This window comes from Anolis carolinensis, chromosome 2, assembly GCF_035594765.1.
Source record: "Anolis carolinensis isolate JA03-04 chromosome 2, rAnoCar3.1.pri, whole genome shotgun sequence".
NCBI lineage: Eukaryota > Metazoa > Chordata > Lepidosauria > Squamata > Dactyloidae > Anolis > Anolis carolinensis.
Genome location: NC_085842.1, coordinates 320025557 through 320045952, shown reverse-complemented (window position 1 = coordinate 320045952; position 20396 = coordinate 320025557). Strand labels below are relative to the sequence as shown.

Sequence of the window (20396 nt, the reverse complement as noted above, 5' to 3'; positions counted from 1 at the left end):
TTTACAAATTAAGCACCAAAACATCATGTTATACAACAAATTTGACAGAAAAAGTAGTTCAATACGCAGTAATGCTATGTAGTAATTACTAAAATTAGTATTTTACGAATTTAGCAACAAAATATCATGATGTATTGAAAACATTGACTACAAAAATGCATTGGATAATCCAGAACGTTGAATAAGCGAGTGTTGGATAAGTGAGACTACTGTATTTTATTTCAATATACATATATAATGGGATTCATTTATTCTTCATAGACACATTATGCACATAGTTTACTTTTATGCACAATGTAAATTGTTTTGAGCACAAAATAGCGTTTATGTACCTTGAACGATCAAAAATGCAAAGGAGTCAATCTCTCAGCCAATAAGTCAACAATTCTGGTTTTAGGAGAATTATGGATTAGGGATGCTCAGCATATAAATATCGGACCATTTTGGACTCATGTACATGGATGAATAATTTCCAGAGATCTCTGGAAACACTGATGTTTCTGCGCAGTTTTCAGCGAATATTCACTCACCTCAAAATGTTTTATGAAATTATTCTGTGCAAAAATACAAAATGGCATTTTTTGCATAAAAATAGGCATGTGTTCAGTAAAAAAAGACTGTTTCCAGGAATATCATGGGTGTTTTGCCCAAAAGCTCATGTGCCAAAATGTTACAAAATGAACTATTGTCCACCTGCATTGTCCACCTTAAGATCCAGAGGAATCCTTCCAGTGGAAGAAGACCAGCTCCAGCCAATCCCTTGACTAGATTTCAAGGTGGACTGATGTCTCTTAAGGCTTGCTTTGACTGCATAGGATTAGTGAATACAAGAAAGTTATGGATCTTTAAGTCTAGCGTAAACCCCATAACTGTATTGTTTAAGACAAAAAAAATTTCCCTTTGAGAAAGACATGATATATAGAAAGTCCTTCAGATCTGTGGCATTTTGGTTGTGGGACCGTCCCACCATGAATGATATAAAAGTGGATGTTTGCACCCCATATTATTAAATGATGATGATGTGCGTTGCATCAGAGCATCCACATGTGCATTGCCATTTTAAGTAACTGATGGCCCACAATCACTTGAAAGCATGGATTGGGAGTCGGCAGACCAGGAGGCCCTTAATGTTCCCAAGAAACCCATCTCTGTGGAGCCAAGGACGAGAGTAATAATAACTTCTTAAATGGGATGCTGTTATGATCCAATGACATTGGTGCCATGACAGTTTGTTTCCATAGCCCTAAATTAAATTACTAGTCCCAAAGAGAGTAGACCTGAATAAATTCCTTATGGAACATCAACATCTAGGTTAACCCATCACTTCAATAGTTCTACTCTATTTAGACTGAACATTGGATTGAGGCCTTGGTTTGACAGCTCACCATTGCTCTAGCAATGCTGATTAAACCACCTCTCCATAAAAGTCAACATTGACACTGAAATGCAACAGCGGCTGAGCTCTGCGAGTGCAGCATTTTTCTGAATGAAGCAGAGAGTTTTGAGGATTGGGAAATCCATAGGGATACCAAGGTCTATGTTTATAAAGCTATTGTCCTCCCAACCTGTGCTGGACGGGGTTGCACTCCCCCTGAAATCACAGGTCCGCAGTTTGGGGGTCCTCCTGGATTCAGCATTGACGCTTGAGGCACAGGTGTCGGCGGTGGCCGGGAGGGCCTTTGCACAACTCAAACTTGTGCGCCAACTGCGACCATACCTCGTGAAGTCTGACTTGATCACAGTGGTCCATGCCTTAGTTATCTCTAGACTGGACTACTGTAATGCGCTCTACGTGGGGCTTCCCTTGAAGATGGCCCGGAAATTACAATTGGGCCAACGCTCAGCTGCCAGATTAATAACCGGGGCAAGTTACAGGGAGAGATCCACTCCCTTGTTTAAGGAGCTCCACTGCCTGCCATTCATCTTCCAGTCCCAATTCAAGGTGCAGACCATCACCTATAAAGCCCTAAACGGTTTGGGACTCACCTACCTTCGTGACCGTATCTCCTACCATAAACTTGCCCGATCTCTGCGATCATCTGGGGAGGCCCTCTTATCGCCACTGCCTATATCCCAGGCCCGCCTTGTGGGTACAAGGGAGAGGGCCTTCTCTGCTGTGGCCCCCCGATTATGGAATTCACTGCCCATTGAGATTAGGCAAGCTCCCACTCTGTTAGATTTTAAAAAAGACTTAAAACATGGCTCTTCCGCTGTGCTTTTGGAGAGTAACTGTCATATATTCCTTTGTTACTTCCCTCCAACATCTATCCCCTAGACTGTTCCACTTTCATATGTCCCTGTCCCCTGTGGTTTATTCCTTTGTCTCTCTCACCCCGAGTTTTTATCTTTGTGTTCATGCGGCCCGCCCTTGGTTTTACTGTTTCTTTGACTTCTTGTTGTAATGTATATTATTATCTATTGTATTGTTTTAATTGTGTTATGATATGTTGTTTTTATATTTTATTATATTGTATTGCTCTGGGTATGGCCCCATGTAAGCCGCCCCGTGTCCCCATTGGGGAGATGGTGGTGGGGTATAAATAAAGTTTTATTATTATTATTATATTATTATTATACGCCTGCGAAATGTGGACTGTCAACAGACATCACACTCAACTCCTGGAACTATTCCATCAGTGTTGCCTCTGAAAAATCCTGCAAATCTCTTGGGAAGACAGGCAGACAAATGTCAGTGTTCTGTAAGAACTAAAGCACTGAAACGATGCTCTTATGCCATCAACTCTGCTGGACTGGCTACGTTGTCCGAACGCCTGATCACTGTCTCCCAAAGCAGTTACTCTACTCCCAACTCAAGAATGGGAAACGTAATGTTGGTGGGCAGGAAAAGAGGTTTAAAGATGGACTTAAAGCCAGCCTTAAAACCTGTGGCATAGACACTGAGAACTGGGAAGCTCTGTCCATTGAGCGCTCTAACTGAGAGGTCAGCTGTGACCAGCAGTGCTGCGGAGTTCAAAGAGGCACGAATGGAGGGCGAAAAGGAGAAATGTGCCAAGAGGAAGGTGCATCAAGCCAATCCTGACTGGGACCACCTTCCACCTGGAAACCAATGTCCTCACTGTGGAAGAACATGTGGGTCAAGAATAGGTCTCTACAGTCACCTACGTACCCACCACAAAGACACTACACTTGGAAGGCCATCATACCTGGACAACAAGATATTGCCTAAGTAAGTAAGTAAGTAAGTAAGTAAGTAAGTAAGTAAAGCTTCCTTATCCCCTGATCTGAAATACCCTCAAATGTAGTATTTTTGAATCACAGCCCTTTTGTGCCTTGTGTTGAGCATTATAAAGTACTGATACATTATTTAACGCTGCTTTATATTATGTGCTTCTTTTGAACTTTTTAACAACGCTGGTGACTGATAGTTCTGGATCGGTTTGCTTTATTGCTCTCGGCGGGACGACCGCCTTCACCCGTTGCAGCATTAAACAATGAAGGGGTTAGTAATGCCTTGTAAACAAGTATGTTTATGATGGCATCCCTTTTTATGGATTGGAGTACACTCCTTCAAATGCAGGTTTTATGGCCTTGTTGCTGTTATGGATGGCATTGTTTTCTAAAAGGCAAGCCTACTTCGAGCATAACTCCTTGGACAGAGAAGGAACCGTGGAGTTGGATGCTTTTATCACCAATGGGAGCTTCTGCCCCAGACCTGATAGCAACTGAGGACAGTGAATTATATAGACTGCAGCAGTATTTATTGTTAGGGCTGATTCCCCACTTATCCGAAATGCTTGTCTTGGATTTCAGTTTTCCCTCCCCAGATTTTGGGATATCTGTATTTCCATAATACAATACCTTGGAGAGGAGACCCAAGTCTATACAATGAATTCCTTTATACGCCTTCTACACTCTTCCTTAGGAAACCCTGGCTGAGTTCAGAAAGAGAGGGATTTACCTTTTCTTGTGGAGTTGTTTTTGGCTTTTGGTGCCCCATTATTTTCTGGACTCCTGGAGGGTCTGATTTTCTCCTTTGTCTGGAATCTGCACTGGAGCCACGCTTCAAAAACAAAGGAAAAGGACATTTTCTCAAACGGAGCCATCAGAATTCATCCAGTAAGACTTACTGTGAACCTTTAAAAAACCATGTTGCCTTTAGAGCAGGCATGGGCAAACTTAATAATAATGTTGGTGGACATGAAAAGAGATTAAAGATGGGGTTGTTGTATGCTTTCCGGACTGTATGGCCATGTTCCAGAAGTATTCTCTCCTGACGTTTCACCCACATCTATGGCAGGCATCCTCAAAGGTTGTGAGGTGTGGAGAAACTAAGCAAGGAGGTTTATACATATCTGTGGAAGGTCCAGGGTGGGAGAAGAACTCTTTGTCAGTTGGAGGCCAGTGTGAATATTGTAGTTAATCACCTTAATTAACATTGAATAGCATCATCTCCTGGCTTCTTCCTGCCTGGGGGGCAACCTTTGTTGCTGCCCCTGGTTGATTCATGTCTGGAACTCCTCTGTTTTCAGAGTGTTGCTTCTTATTTACTGTTCTGATTTTTGAGTTTTTTTTAATACTGGTAACCAGATTTTGTTCATTTTCATGGTTTCTCAAAGCCAACCTTAAAAACTGTGGCATAGACATCAAGAACTGGGAAGCCCTGGCCCTTGAGTACTCTAACTGGAGGTCAGCTGTGACCAGCAGTGCTGCAAAATTTGAAGAGGCACGAATGGAGGGCTTAAGGGAGAAACGTGCCAAGAGGAAGGCGTGTCAAGCCAACCCTGACCTTCTGTCTGGAAACCCAAGTCTTCACTGAGGAAGAACATGTGGAAGAACATGCGGGTCAAGAATAGGTCTCCACAGCTACCTATGCATCCATCTCCAAGACACTACACTTGGAGGACCATCATCCTCGAGCTACGAGGGATCACCTAAGTAAATGAGTAAGTACAGTTTAGAATGAATGCAGTGTGACACCACTTGAATTTCCATGACTCAATGCTATGGAATCATGGGAGTTACAGTTTGACAAGGTCTTTAGCCTTCACTGCCAAAGAGAGCTGGGGACTCACCAGACCACAACGGCATTTATTCTACAGTAATGTTAAACTGCATTCATTTTGCAGTGTAGATACTAGCTTCCATGTAGGGCAAAGACAAAGGGATATGATGGACTCATGAAATTTTGGAAAAACGAAGTGATAGATTTTGGGCATGGCCCCATGTAAGCTGCCCCGAGTCCCCGTTGGGGAGATGGTGGCGGGGTATAAATAAAGTATCTTCTCCAGCACCCTGATGAATTGGTTGCAATTGTCTGCCTCACCAATTCCTGTTCAATGTCAGACTCAAACACATCAGTAGTCTGAAGTCCAAACATTTATTCAATATCTACACACATATTTACAAAGCATAGCAAAAGCCATTGCTCTGAGCTGGCATTTCTCTTCAGCCTCTTGCCTCGGCAAGCACAGCTCAACACACAGAGAGATAAGAAAAACACATTCCTCAGTCCGAAGGAAGTCCCCAACCTCCAAGGACAGAAGTCATGCCTGATAGGTCACAGCAGGCTGTCAGTCAAAACTAGCCTGCTGTTAACTGTTTTATTACTGAAACACACACTCTTGCAAAACAGCAGAAAACACTTGATTTACATTTCATACACATACAACCATAATCCAACAGAAACTTCCCACCAAAGCATGAGGACTCTTGCTTCCACAGCTATGCTTGTAAGTGACCTTTTTCCACATCAAACCTATGGAACTCCAGAAATGGATCACTGCAATCTTGGCTCCAGATCCTGTGATGATGGCCAGACTCACCCGGAGAGAGTAGTTGATATGGGCCAGGATGGTGTCGAGAACTTCCCTCTCATCCATCGTCTCAAGGCATTCTTTGACAGACCTCCCTTTCTGCAGCTTCCTGGGGTCCCAAAGATATTTGAATAGCTCATCAGAGAGTTCTTGATGGAGAGAAAGAGAAGGGGAAAGAAGAAGGAAACAAATAAAAATAACTAATGGATGCCAGGCTACCAAGTCAGGATTATCCAATCACTGAGGTTTCTAGGCCAATGGTATTAAGCATTTTGCAATAAGCAGCAACCATGGTTGCTCACAGCTTCTCATTCAAACACACATAGACAGATCTAGTCTCCTTGCTGGGAATCAACAAATTGCAATATTGCAATACATGATTTAGTGGATTGGATGACATAGAACCAACTCTATGGTTCTATGTTTCATGCACATTATGGACCCTGTTTTGGAGTATCTCCCAACTTTGCTTAGCCTGGTTTAAGGCATCTAATATGTATTCCTGCTATTAAAGCACCATATTTTTGAGATGCCTTCACCATATGTCAGAGTTTACTATAACAAGAAATACATTTTAAAATAGTAATAAACAAACAAATAAATAAACACACACATCTCTGTCTATCTGTGTATCTGTCTATGTATCATCTATCTATCTATCTATCATCTATCTATCTATCTATCTATCTATCTGTCATCTATCTATCTATCTATCTATCTATCATCTATCTATCTCTCTGTGTGTCTGTCTATCTATCTATCTATCTATCATCTTCTATCATCTATCTATCATCAGTGGTTCTCAATCTGTGGGTCCTCAGGTGTTTTGGCCTACAACTCCCAGAAATTCTGTCAGTTTACCAGCTGTCAGTTTAACATCTGGGGACCCACAGGTTGAGAACCACTGATATGGATGATGGGCTCACTCACCTAATATGCTATGTGTCTCTCCAAAACACAACTCTCCAGTGAAGGCTATTGATGGCTCTATCTGAGGACCATAAAATGTATTGTAGATTTTAGCTTGACTTTGGAAGGAACTGTCCAAAGTTCTGAACCTGTTTTTGAGAGAGCACCTTTGAGTCTTTCTTGCCTAAGAAACCTCTTTGAAATCCATGGGGTTGCAATAAGTTCAACAGAGGGCTTAAGGGGACACACACAGACATTCCCCCTCAACTTTCATGTTCACAGCTCATTGAAAAAGAAGCCCACTGCTACCTCTCCAAAACTCTCCAGAAAGAAATGCAAGAGTGGCACAGAAATAGTAAACTAAATGTCAATGCTGGAAGGTCTGAGTTTGAATCCCATTGAGGCCGGGGCATTATCTGACAAATGGAATCATAGAAATATTGAGTTGGAAAAGACCCCCAGGGGACATCCAGTCCAACCCTTTTTTGTCAGGAACAATCCAAGCTGTTCTTTAAGGTAGACATCCAGCCTCTGCTTAAAAGCCTCTAGAGGAGACTCCACTGGACTTCTAGGCAACATCTCTCACTATGAAACAGCTCTTACTCTAAGTAAGTTCTTCCTAATATTTAGATGGAATATCCCACTCCCCCTCAAGCTTATTCCCTGCTACAGATGTCATTCTTCCTGATTTATGGATATAATGTTCCTTCTCATCCTTCTTTTCTCCAAGCTAAACATAGCTAGCTCTCTAAGCTGCTCATAGGACTGACTTCCAGGTCTTTGACCATTTTGGTCACCTTTCCCTTCCATCTTGTCCATCTCCTTCTTGGATTGTGTTGCCCATAACATAATACAGGGCCGTTCCAGGTGAGGTTTGGCCAAAGCAGAAGAGAGTGGGACTATTGACTTCCCTCAATCTAGACTCTTATTCATGCAGCCTAGAATCACATGGACTTTTCTAGCTGCTGCATCACATTGTTGACTCATGTTCAGCTCATTGTGTACTAATACTCCTAGATCCTTTTCACATGGACTGTTTTCATCCTATATCTGTGCATTTCATTTCTTTTGCTTAAGTGTAATACCATGCATTTATCCTTGTTGAAATTAATTTACCGTATATACTCGAGTATAAGCCGACCCTAATATAAGCTGAGGCACCACAAAAAAACTGGGGAAATTTATTGACTCGAATATAAGCCGATGGTGGAAAATGCAGCAGCTACTGGTAAATTTCAAAATGAAAATAGATCCCAGTGAAATTATATTGAGGCAACAGTAGGTTAAAGTTTTTTCAATATTTGCTGTATTTCAAAGAAAAACAGTAAACTAGCTCTGTAAGTGGAAAAGTAGGGTCAACAAAAACAATATGGTATTAACAATAAAATAATAATCATCATCATCATCGTCGTCGTCGTCGTCGTCATCATCATCATCATCATCATCATCACAACTTCATTTGTACCCTGCCCTATCTCCCCATGGGGACTCAGACCAGCTTCCAACATAGTAACAGGAAAACATTAAATGCCTACATAAACAATGCAGAGCTAGATAATAATAATAATAATAATAATAATAATAATAATAATAATAATAACAACTTTATTTTTATACCCCGCCCCATCTCCCCGGAGGGATTCGGAGTGGCTTACATGGGGGCCTAGCCCGACACATACAGCAATAAAACAATGAAACAAATATTCCAACAATAAAACATCAACATCAATAAAACCATCATAAGAATCAACATACAGCATAAAATGTTAAAAACAGGAGATTAAAACACGGATCTGGGCCAAAGTGCAGAATATTTCAAAATGGGAGAGGTAGTTTCACAGCCAAAGTAGTCAATAAAGTGCAAAGTAATAATGGCAAAGTATCCTGTTGTTGAATGGGCAGATAGTTCGAACCTACAATAATTAATCATCGAAGGCCTTTTGGAAGAGCCAGGTTTTTAGGCTCTTCCGAAAGGAGAGGAGGGTAGGGGCCTGCCTGATCTCCCTGGGGAGCGAGTTCCAAAGTCGGGGGGCCACAATGGAGAAGATAGATATAAATCAATATAGATATAAATCAATCATTATATATACTAATTTCACATATGCATTTTCCCCTGAAACGTTTGCAAATCCTCTCTCTATATATATGTGTGTGTATTTCCCTCTAGCAATATTTGCAAGCCCTAAATATCTATGTTCATATATATCTAGTTATATCTGGGCCCACACATCAGGCGGGACACACGTTGGACCTTGTTTTTATTGTGGACGGTGGGACAGTCAGAGTGGAAGAGCAAAATATTCTTCCATTGTCATGGTCTGACCATCATCTGATCTGTGTAAGTTTCGCCGTGTCTTCTAACCTCCGCAGGGGTGGTGGACCCACTAAGATGGTCCGACCCAGGAGGCTGATGGATCCGGATGGACTCCTGAGGTCTCTTGGGGATCTTCCTGTTCTGGAGACTGGCGATCCTGTCGATGTCCTGGCTGATCGCTATAATAGTGAGCTGACAAGGGCATTGGACATGATCGCTCCCGAACGTCCCCTCTCGTTGTGCAGAGCCACGTCGACCCCTTGGTTCACTGAGGAGCTGGCTGTGATGAAGCGTACGAGGAGGGGACTAGAGTGCATCTGGAGAAAATCTCAGGACGTGTCAGACCAAGCACGGGCTAAAGCCGCTATTAAGGCTTACTCCGTGGCTTTGCGAGCAGCCAGGAAAGCTTTCACGACTGCTCGCATAGCGTCTGCGGCCAATAGGCCAACTGAGCTGTTCCGAGTTGTGGGAGAGTTTCTGCGGCCTCCTGAGGCCCAGGGGCTCCCCGATGACTTGGCAGCCAGGTGCAGCGATTTCGCGCACCATTTTGCAGGCAAAGTTGCTCAGATACGCCGTGACTTGGACTCCAGTTTAATTGTAGTTCCAGCGGAGGTAACCGAGGTACCTGTCTGTTCGATCTTGTGGGATTCTTTCCGGCTTGTTCTTCCTGATGACGTGGAGGGGATTCTTGGGTCTGTGAGGGCGACCACTTGCGCTCTGGATCCTTGTCCCTCTTGGCTGGTTAAGCTGGCCAAAGAGGGGCTGTTGGATTGGTTTGTGGCTATAATTAATGCCTCTTTGAGCCAGGGGTCAGTTCCATCCTGCTTTAAGCAGGCGGTAGTAAAACCGCTACTTAAAAAGTCTTCGTTAGACCCATCTGTATGTAACAACTACAGACCAATTTCCAACCTCCCATTTTTGGGCAAGGTTCTGGAGCGGGTGGTTGCCACGCAGCTCCAGGGGTTCCTCGATGACACTGATTTTCTGGACCGCTCGCAGTCTGGCTTCAGGCCTGGGCACAGTACTGAGACGGCTTTGGTCGCCTTGGTGGATGACCTCCGCAGGGAACTGGACAGGGGGAGTGTGACCCTGCTGGTTCTCTTGGACATCTCAGCGGCTTTCGATACCATCGACCATGGTATCCTTCTGGGACGGCTGTCTGGGATGGGGCTTGGTGGCACTGTTCTGCAGTGGCTCCGGTCCTTCCTGGAGGGCCGTTCCCAGATGGTGAAGCTGGGGGACACCTGCTCGGACCCCTGGCCTTTGACCTGTGGGGTCCCGCAAGGGTCTATTCTTTCCCCCATGCTTTTCAACATCTACATGAAACCGCTGGGAGAGGTCATCCGGAGTTTTGGAGGGCGTTGCCATCTCTACGCAGATGACACGCAAATCCACTACTCGTTTCCATCTGACTCCAAGGAAGCCCCTCGGATGCTGAACCAGTGCCTGGCCGCTGTGGCGGATTGGATGAGGGGGAATAAGCTGAGGATCAATCCCGACAAGACAGAGGCCCTCCTGGTCAGTCGCTCGTCGGATCGGGGTATTGGGTGGCAGCCTGTGCTGGACGGGGTTGCACTCCCCCTGAAATCACAGGTCCGCAGTTTGGGGGTCCTCCTGGATTCAGCGTTGACGCTTGAGGCTCAGGTGTCGGCGGTGGCCGGGAGGGCTTTTGCACAACTCAAACTTGTGCGCCAACTGCGACCATACCTCGTGAAGTCTGACTTGACCACGGTGGTGCATGCCTTAGTTACCTCTAGACTGGACTACTGTAATGCGCTCTACGTGGGGCTTCCCTTGAAGACGGCCCGGAAACTACAATTGGTCCAACGCTCGGCGGCCAGATTAATAACGGGAGCGAGTTACAGGGAGAGATCTACTCCCTTGTTTAAGGAGCTCCACTGGCTGCCGTTCATTTTCCGGTCCCAATTCAAGGTGCAGACCATCATTTATAAAGCCCTAAACGGTTTGGGACCCGCCTACCTTCGTGACCGCATCTCCTACCATAAACCTGCCCGAGCCCTTCGATCATCTGGGGAGGCCCTCCTGTCACCACTGCCTTTATCTCAGGCCCGCCTTGTGGGAACAAGGGAGAGGGCCTTTTCTGCTGTGGCCCCCCGTTTATGGAACTCACTGCCCATTGAGATCAGGCTAGCCCCCACTCTTTTAGCCTTTAGGAAAGATTTAAAAACATGGCTCTTCCGGTGTGCCTTCGGAGAGTAATTGTATATACCTCCTTTGTCTCTCCCCCCAACATCTATTCTGTAGACCCTGTTCCCCATGGTTTTATTCTTATCTCTTCTTACCCCGAGTTTTTAACTTTGTGTCCATGCGGCCCGCCCTTGTTATGTTATGCTACGTTTTGCTTTATTTTGTTCTGTATTGTGTAGTGTTATTCTTGTATTGTTTAATTGTATTTTGATATGCTGTTATTATATTTTGTTTATTGTATTGTCTTGGGCATGGCCCCATGTGAGCCGCCCCGAGTCCCCGTTGGGGAGATGGTGGCGGGGTATAAATAAAGTTTTATTATTATTATTATTAACTATCTAAACATCTCTCTATATATAGATAATTATATCTGTATAGGATTTGCAAAGACTTGCAAACATATGAGGTGAAAATTCATATATAAAATAATGCATACACATAGATACAGATATACAGGTACATTGAAATCTCTAGATATCTATATGTTTATAGGATTTGCAAAGACTTGCAAACATGTGAGGGGGAAATTCATATATAAAATTAATGTAAATAGATAGATAGATGATAGATAGATAGATAGATAGATAGATAGATAGATAGATAGATAGAAATATAAAGGAACATAGGGATTGCAAAGGCTTGCAGGGGAAAATGCATATGTATCTGTAGCAGAGATTAACAAATATTTCAGGGGAAAATACTTTTATAAGATCAATGGGTATATATATATTCTTCTTCCTGACTTGCAAGGGCTTCTTTCCCTTTTCAAAACATTCCCTTGGTTAAGAGCGAGGGAGGCTTTGGAAAAGAAAACACTGATAAGGGAGGGTAAGATGAGAGATAAATATATCATATATTGCAAGCAACGGTCTCCAAGCTCTGCTGCCTACTTGACCTTGACCCGATTATAAGCCGGGGAAGGCTTTTACAGCTCCTAAATAAGGGTTGAAAAACTCGGCTTATCTTCGAGTATATGTGGTAGTTAGTCTTGGTCCAGCTCTCTTATCTGTTAAGGTCTTTTTGGATTCTGACCATGTTCTTGGGGGTATGATCCATCTCTCCCAATTTGCAAACTAGATCAGTGTGTCCTCTATTCAGTCATCCAAATCACTGATAAAGATGTTGAATAGCACTGGGCACAGGACAGAACCTACAAAAGTCACTTCTCTCTGGGATGAAGAGGAGCCATTGGGAAGCACCCTTTGGTTTTGGTCAGTCAACCAATTCCCAATCCACCAAACTGTTTCATTGTCTGGCCCACATTTGACTGGCTTACATGCTAGAGTATCATGGGCGAACTTGCCAAAAGCCTTACCGAAAGAAAGATATCAATGAGAATTGAGTTACCTGGATATATAGGCAAGGTTGACTCCGGTTTCTTTTTCACCGGCGGGGTGGGGACTTTCTTGGGCTTCTCCTTTGAATTTAGCGTTGGAAAATTGATATCCACTGGAGGATAACTTGCATACTTGTCATCAGGCCTACTTGTTCCCGGAATAGCCTTGCTGTTGCTGGAACGCCGCACCAACTCGGGGAAGACCACCGGCTGGACCTGAGTTTTCTTCTTGGCATCTGCTGCTGCCGGAGAAGGGGTTGGCTTCACCAGCAAAGGCAAGAGCTGAGATGTCCTCTGGTTGGCTGGGTCTTGGGGACTGGGTTGCTGAAGTCCCGAGAAGTGGGCCTCTCGAAGGTCCCTTTGCCCCCGGTTGGCTGGGGCAAAGGACTCATCGCTTTCCATATCCTTCTTTTTCAGGATCTGAAACTTCTTCAGAAAGGACGCCATCCTACAATAAAACACGGTGCTGTTGTTATGGGCCTTCAGGTTGACTCTGGCTTATGGCGATCCTATCCTAGGGTTTTCTTGGCCAGATTTATTCAGAGGAGGTTCTCCTTTCCCTTCCTTTGAGGCCGAGAGCATCCTGAGAGTGGGTTTGAACCCTGTTTTCCAAGAGATCTAATCCAGCTCTCAGATGACAATACCCATGGGCTGCTAATAAACGAGGCATCAACCACAAATGTTGTTATTATGTGCCTTCAAGTTGACTGACTTCTGGTGACCCTAAGGCAATCCCAATCACAAGATTTTCTTGGTCATATTCAATCAGAGGAAGATCACTCTTCCCTTTCTCTCAGGCTAAGAGAGCGTGTGATTTACCCAATGTCACTCAATGGGCTTCCATGCTTGAGTGGGGATTCAAACCCTGGTCTTCCTAAATCTCAGTGCAACACTCTAATTTACGACAAATGCCCCATCATTTGTTAGTTACTGTGTTCAGCTTCTGTTGATGACCCCATGGCCTTCTCATAGAAGAGCTGGGATGCTGTTAAGGTAAAGGTGAAGGTTTCCCCTGACGTTAAGTCCAGTCGTGTCTGACTCTGGGGGTTGGTGCTCATCTCCATTTCTAAGCCAAAGAGCCGGCGTTGTCCGTAGACACCTCCAAGGTCATGTGGCCGGCATGTCTGCATGGAATGCCGTTACCTTCCCGCCGGAGCGGTACCTATTGATCTACTCACATTTGCATATTTTCAAACTGCTAGGTTGGCAGGAGCTGGAGCTAATAGTGGGCGCTCACTCTGCTCCCCGGATTTGAACCTGGGACCTTTCGGTCTGCAAGTTCAGCAGCTCAGCGCTTTAACACACTGAGCGTCCGGAGGCTCTGGTCCGGGATGCTGTTATGCATGTATAAATAGTTCTATGCATGCACAATGCAGAACAGCCATATCCATTTCAAGGCTACAGAAATGGAGTTCTGTATTATGGTGGTGTTAGATAAAGATGTGCTTTGCACATGGATATATAAATGCACATAGTGTGTTGTTGCACATGGATGAATAAATGTATATCACACAAGGATATACATCACACACATGATTCTCTATCTATGTCTACTCATCCCTTCTCTATCAATTTTCTACCCCGTCTTCCTCCTCCATGGCATCTAAGACAGCTATGAGCAAGATGCATTCAGTTGGGCAATGCTGAAATCTGTTAACAAAGCAACATTGCACAATTGGGTGAAAGTTATGCGGCACCTCCCCAAGGTTGTTTCTCAGCCTATCATTACTGTTCTCCAGTGAAGAATTATTATTGGGCCCTTCTATCACTTCTTACATGATTCATCTACTCACATATTTTAGTACTGTAGCTGACAATAGGAAAGAGGGAGGTTCCAACGCTGGAAGTGCCAAGGCCCTTGTCGGGTGCGAGGGAACTTGTGTGCCTGAAAAACAGGGGAGAAAGTGATAGCAGATGTTAGTTATTTGGTGCTTTGTGTTCTTTGCCCAAATATTTTAACCTGCTTTCATCTATATAGAGTAGAGTCTCACTTATCCAACCTAAATGGGCCAGCAGAAGCTTGGATAAGCGAATATGTTGGATAATAAGGAGGGATTAAGGAAAAGCCTATTAAACATCAAATTAGGTTATGATTTTACAAATTACGCACCAAAACATCGTGTTATACAACAAATTTGACAGAAAAAGTAGTTCAATATGCAATAATGTTATGTTGCAATTATTGTATTTACAAATTTAGCACCAAAATATCACAATATATTGAAAACATTTATATTGTTATGTCCGGGCATGGCCCCATGTAAGCCGCCCCGAGTCCCTCCGGGGAGATGGGGCGGGATATAAGAATAAAGTTATTATTATTATTATTATTATTATTATTATTATTATTATTATTATTATATTATTATTATTATTATTATAAAACATTGACTACAAAAATGGCTTGGATAATCCAGAAGCTTGGATAAGCGAGGCTTGGATAAGTGAGACTCTACTGTATGTATGTGTATGTATGTGTATGTATGTGTGTGTGTATATATATAAATGTATAAATGTATAAATAGATATATATATCTGGAAAAAGTTAAGAGCTGTGTATCTCCTGCCTGATGGAAAATTAGTTAATATAATATCTTGACCATTTCAAATTGGATGACTTGTGTATGCATCATTGTGAGTTTTACAGATTTGTTCAGAAAGCATTAACCTTTCCCAAGAAGCTAAGATGACTAAACAGTGGCTGTCATATTTTGGACATTTCATGAGAATTTAAATGTTTGGCAAAGTACAATTTCAATTTCCAGTCATAGATAGAAGGTATTGCCAATACTACCCTTGCTATCATGATCATAAATTACAAGGGTTGTTGTATGTTTTCCGGGCTGTATGGCCATTTTCTAGAAGTATTCTCTCCTGACATTTCACCCACATCTATGGCAGGCATCCTCAGAGGTAGCTCGGAAAACATACAGCAACCCTGTGATCCCGGCCATGAAAGCCTTCGACAACACATAATGTTGTGACTGCGCCTTCGGGGACTGTGGATGATAGTGGTGGGATCAGGAGAGGAAGGAAAAACCCTCGCGAGGAGGGCTGGTTGGAGGATTTGCACAGAAAGAGAATTAGGGACCTCAATGGGGAGTCTTCTATGGAAGATTCAGATGGGGAGTCTGTGGAAGAAATGGATGCTGGGGAACAGGTGGTGGCTGAGGAAGTGGGCACTGACTGTGTACGGGCATTGGAGATGCCTGGGGAATTGGGGCCCATGGATACTGCTGAACATTGGGTGTCTTCAGAAGCAGATCCCACTTGGTCTGCTTGGAGGAGGGAGGATGGATCATCAGGTGTGCAGGGTGTTGGGCGTGGGCAGGATGATTGGGATTCTGATGAAGAATTAGGCACGCCTGATCCATGAGCATTAGCTGTGTGGAGTTCTGATTCAGATTAAGGATTTGGGACACCTGCTCTTTGGGTGTTGGTGGTTGGACACCCAGGGAGAATTGGGATAAATTGGGAATGTTTGGTCACTTCACTTTGCGTGTGGCAAGGTGTTGCTGGGCGCCACTGGGACTCCTGTACGTGTTAAAGAAGACTGGACTGGGACTTTGCTTAAGATCTGCTGTTGCCTCTGTTGTTTTAGGTCTTTGTGCCATTTTGTGGACCTTGAATTGATGACTACAACCTCTGGACCTTGGACTGGAATTCAACCCTGTTTCTGCCTTCACTCTCTGATTGGTCTACCCACGGCTCTTGACTTCTGGCTTGCCTCCTGACCCTGCTGCTGTCTCCTGTCCTGACCCTGGATCAACCTGATGATGTCTTTTCGCTTTGTCCCTTGAGTTCCTGGCATTCCCTGCACTCTCGAAGCGGTTTGCTGCTGTTCCTGCTATTTCGACTCTGGACCGGTTTGACGACATCTTGCACTGTCCCTTTAAATCCCCAAAGCCTGTTGCTTGCCGCAGTAAGGGCTTGGAACCATACCTTCCCTTTTGCACCAGCTCCAAGTTTGTTTACAAGCTCCTTTGCCCGGTTTTGGTTTCTGTTTAGAGCTTTGTGTTAAAACTGCTAGCTTGTGACTCTTGGGAGTTTTTTGGGAGTTTCCAAGTCTTTGTTTTGTTTTGGCTGCTTTTCCAAGCCAACTTAGTTTGTTTAGAGCTGAATTGAAGCACCTTTTGTTTAATCTGGATTATTTGCTTTGATAATCCGGTTTGTTTGCTAAAGCATACTTTTTGATATATTTTTGTTTGGACTGCTTTAAAACACTGAAAGTTAAGTGTTTAAAGCCATCTTTTGTGTTTGTGTCTATTTTTTGGGCTATTTCTTGAATAAACTGTGTTTTGCTCTCAAATTGGCGTCTGATTCTTGACAGATAAATTACAAGGTCTTTAGCCTATAATTATTCTCCTTATAAAGTTTATTAATTCGTTCATCAATCATTTTGAGAAGATACAGTTGCAGTGTAAATTCTAATTAATTATATCATGTATTGTCTTCCAATGATACTTAACCCTTTTACAGTTCCTTAGCTTATGATAGATGGTACCTTGCTTCTTCACACATTTCCAACATAGCTCTTTCTATTGTATTATTTTTGTATTGTTTTCAAGCTGTGGGTGGGTTTTTGAATCTGTGGATACCGAATCAGTGGATACGGAGGGTCAAGTGTATTTCTGTTGCGTGTTCTGTTTACTTGAAGGACTTCTATATTACTTTCATCCAAAAACGATCCCAGTGTGATTAAAAAGTAACTCAATCTGGGCAATTTAAAGTCGACCTTAGATGGCCATGAGCTGTCTTACCAGATCTTCAAATCTTGCTTCTAATCCTCGATCTTCCAAAAAGGTTACCTTTGGGCTTTCCACACTTGGAGGAAAGCTCCTTGGCAACTGTAGATCCCTCCCCATCAGCCTTGCTCACGCCTCCAAGTCTTTGCAAACAAAGGCTGTGAAGTCACATCCTTATTTATGGCATCATCGGGGAGGAGGTGATGTCACGGCAAGGAAGACTTTGGGGTCACTGGGCCTAAGGCAACGGAGGAGAATGTGCTTTGGGGCTGGGTTTCTTTTCCTTAACACACATGATGGCCACTGAATACATCAAAGAGTGCTAATATTGCAGGTTATTTGCCAAGGATCACTGTGTTCTTCCAACCAAGTTGGCTGGTAAAGAAAAAATAATGATAATATAAGTAACTTTACTGGTCTTTTCCTAGTGGAAGAAGGACTAATAGCAGTTTTGAGGAGAGGAGGAATACTTCTACTAAAAGCAAACTCTCTCCACTGGAAAACTTTGGGATATGTCATAACGGAATTCTTGTTGTTGTTGTTGTTGTTGTTGTGTCACCATTATGTTATTGTGTATTATTAATATTCTTGTTGTAATTATGGCATTATTATCATCATCATTGTGATACAATTTTTGGTTGACCTCACCCTCTCTTTAGCACAGCGGGTTAAACTGCCAGCTACAAAAGATTTTGCTGGCCGGAAGGCTGACAGTTCAAGCCACAGACAAGGTGAGCTCCCACTGTCAGCCTAGCTTCTGCCTACCTAGCAGTTAGAAAACAGCAATGTGAGTAGATAAATAGGTACCGCTTTAGCAGGGAGATAAAAGGCGCCCCTGAAAAACATGCTGGTGGTTCAATCAACAGACTCTTCAATATGGAAGAATGGAACAACAGCAGCTCCCCATGGCCGAGTCGAGCATTGCCTACAGATGCCGGAGATGAAAGAGGGAAACTTGCCTCTGTTTATGTATTGCCTGTCTATGTCAATTGTATAACGGCACTGAATATTTGCCATATATATGTACCCCAGTGGCGAAGTGCATTAAAGCACTGAGCTGGAGACCGAAAGGTCCCAGGTTCAAACCCCAGGAGCGGCGTGAGCGGCTGCTGTTAGCTCCAGCTCCTGCCAACCGAGCAGTTCGAAAACATGCCAATGTGAGTAGATCAATAGGTACCGCTCCGGCGGGAAGGTAACGGCGCTCCATGCAGTTATGCCGGCCACATGACCTTGGAGGTGTCTACAGACAACACTGGCTCTTCGGCTTAGAAATAGAGATGAGCACCAACCCCCAGAGTCGGTCACGACTGGACTTAACGTCAAGGGAAACCTTTACCTTTTACTAATCAGATCTAAGTCTCCTTGGGGAAATAAATCACAATATAAATAAAGTATATTACTACTACTACTACCACTACAGTGAAATATGTTATTTGTTGTTATAGCGAGCTCCTCTCCTAGGTTTTTCTTGGCAGGATTAATGGTGCAGAAATTCACAACTGCCTTTTTCTTCTTCTGTGTATAATAGTTTTTATTATTACACATTTTAACAAAATAAAAACACATCGTATTATTCACACACACATCAACAATGAATAGTAGAAAGGGGTGTGTGGGTTGTGGAGCTCCAGTTTGTAAATTAGAATTGTATAAATATCTGCTGTATCACCAAAGAAGAGGAAGGGGACTGGGGAGACAAAAATATTTATGTTTGTTATAGTCATTATATCCATATCTTACATACTAATATTATTATATGCTAAATTTTTAAATGTCCTTTGTAGCAAAGCAGATACATTCTCTTTTCATCTCATGTCGAGACTTGTCTTCTTTTGAAGCTGAGAGAGTGTGGCTTGCCATGGCTGAACAGGAGCTAAACAGGAGATTTTACAGCAGTCTTTAAATTTGTGTTGAACTATTTTTTTTAAAGTATTTAGATAATTAAGCAATAGCACTCAAGTGAGAACAACTTAGTAGAAGCACATAAATAAAATGGTCCTTTAGCAAAAAAATTGAAACATTGATTGGGGGGAAACTGTAATAATTTAAAGTGGTAAGTACGTAGAAGGCTGAACATATTTTTGTCCACTTATGCAAGTCTTGTTTAATATGATTGTTTCATGTCACATTTGGATATTGTCAGTTTTGGAGGAAAAGTTTATGGGAATGTATTCAACTCTTCTTATTCTTTTCATGTTATAATAACACTTTATTTATATTCTGTTCTATCTCCCCGAGGGGACTCAGAGCAGATTGCAACATACACAGATAGGCAAACATCCAGTGCCTTAATACAGTGGAATAACAATGACGTACAAATACACAGAACAAAGGTAAAGGCTTCCCCTTTCATCTCCGCCTTTTCTGTAGCGTTGCTCAATTCTGGCCATGGGGAGGTGCTCTTGTTCCATTTCCAAGTCAAGGAGCCTGTTGTCCATAGACAACCTCCTGGTCATGTTGCTGGTATGGCTGCATTGGTGCCTTTATTACCTTCTCGCTGAAGTGGGAAACTACTCAGTATTGATCTACCCACATTTTCATGTTTTCGAACTGCTAGATTGGCAGGAGCTAGGGCTAACAATGGGAGCTCACCCCAACCCATGGCTTCGAACTGCCAACCTTTAGGTCAGCAGATTCAACAGTTCAATGGTTTAACCCAGGGGTCCCCAAACTAAAGCCCGGGGGCTGGATGCGGCCCATCGAAGCTATTTATCCGGCCCCCACGGCACAAGGGCAGAAGCGGGTTGGGCTAAATGACCCAAGGGGTCTCTTCTTCTCTTCCAACCCTTATTATTGTTGTTGTTGTTGTTGTTATTATTATTATTATCATTTGGGCTGGGTGGCCATCTGTCAGGGATGCTTTGCTTGTGCTTTTGGTGCCCAGAGGAAGAAGGGGGTTGGACTAAATGGCCCAAAGGGTCTCTTCCAACCCTCTTTGATATTATTATTATTGTTGTTATTATTATTTTTTATTAATTATTATTAATTATTATTGCTTGGTGACCAACTATAGTCCGGCCCTCCAACGGTCTCGAAGGATCGTGAACTGGCCCCCTGTTTTAAAAGTTTGGGGACCCCTGGTTTAACCCATTGTGCCATAGTGGCTCTAA

The 20396-nt window shown here is 43.2% G+C and overlaps 1 protein-coding gene across 1 annotated transcript in view; it reads right to left on the bottom strand.

The window, feature by feature from the left end:
* Positions 1 to 17432, bottom strand: part of LOC134296802 (maestro heat-like repeat family member 5) — a 63979-nt gene extending 46547 nt beyond the window's left edge. Inside the window, exons 1-5 of the mRNA XM_062972603.1 lie at positions 17302 to 17432; positions 14335 to 14426; positions 12553 to 12989; positions 5784 to 5923; positions 3920 to 4021 (exon numbers count right to left, since the gene is read on the bottom strand). Of these exons, the coding sequence (XP_062828673.1) occupies positions 3920 to 4021; positions 5784 to 5923; positions 12553 to 12989; positions 14335 to 14336 (681 nt within the window). The 5' untranslated portion in view covers positions 14337 to 14426; positions 17302 to 17432. The remainder of the gene's footprint in view (positions 1 to 3919; positions 4022 to 5783; positions 5924 to 12552; positions 12990 to 14334; positions 14427 to 17301) is intronic.
* Between the last annotated feature and the right edge of the window lie 2964 nt (positions 17433 to 20396).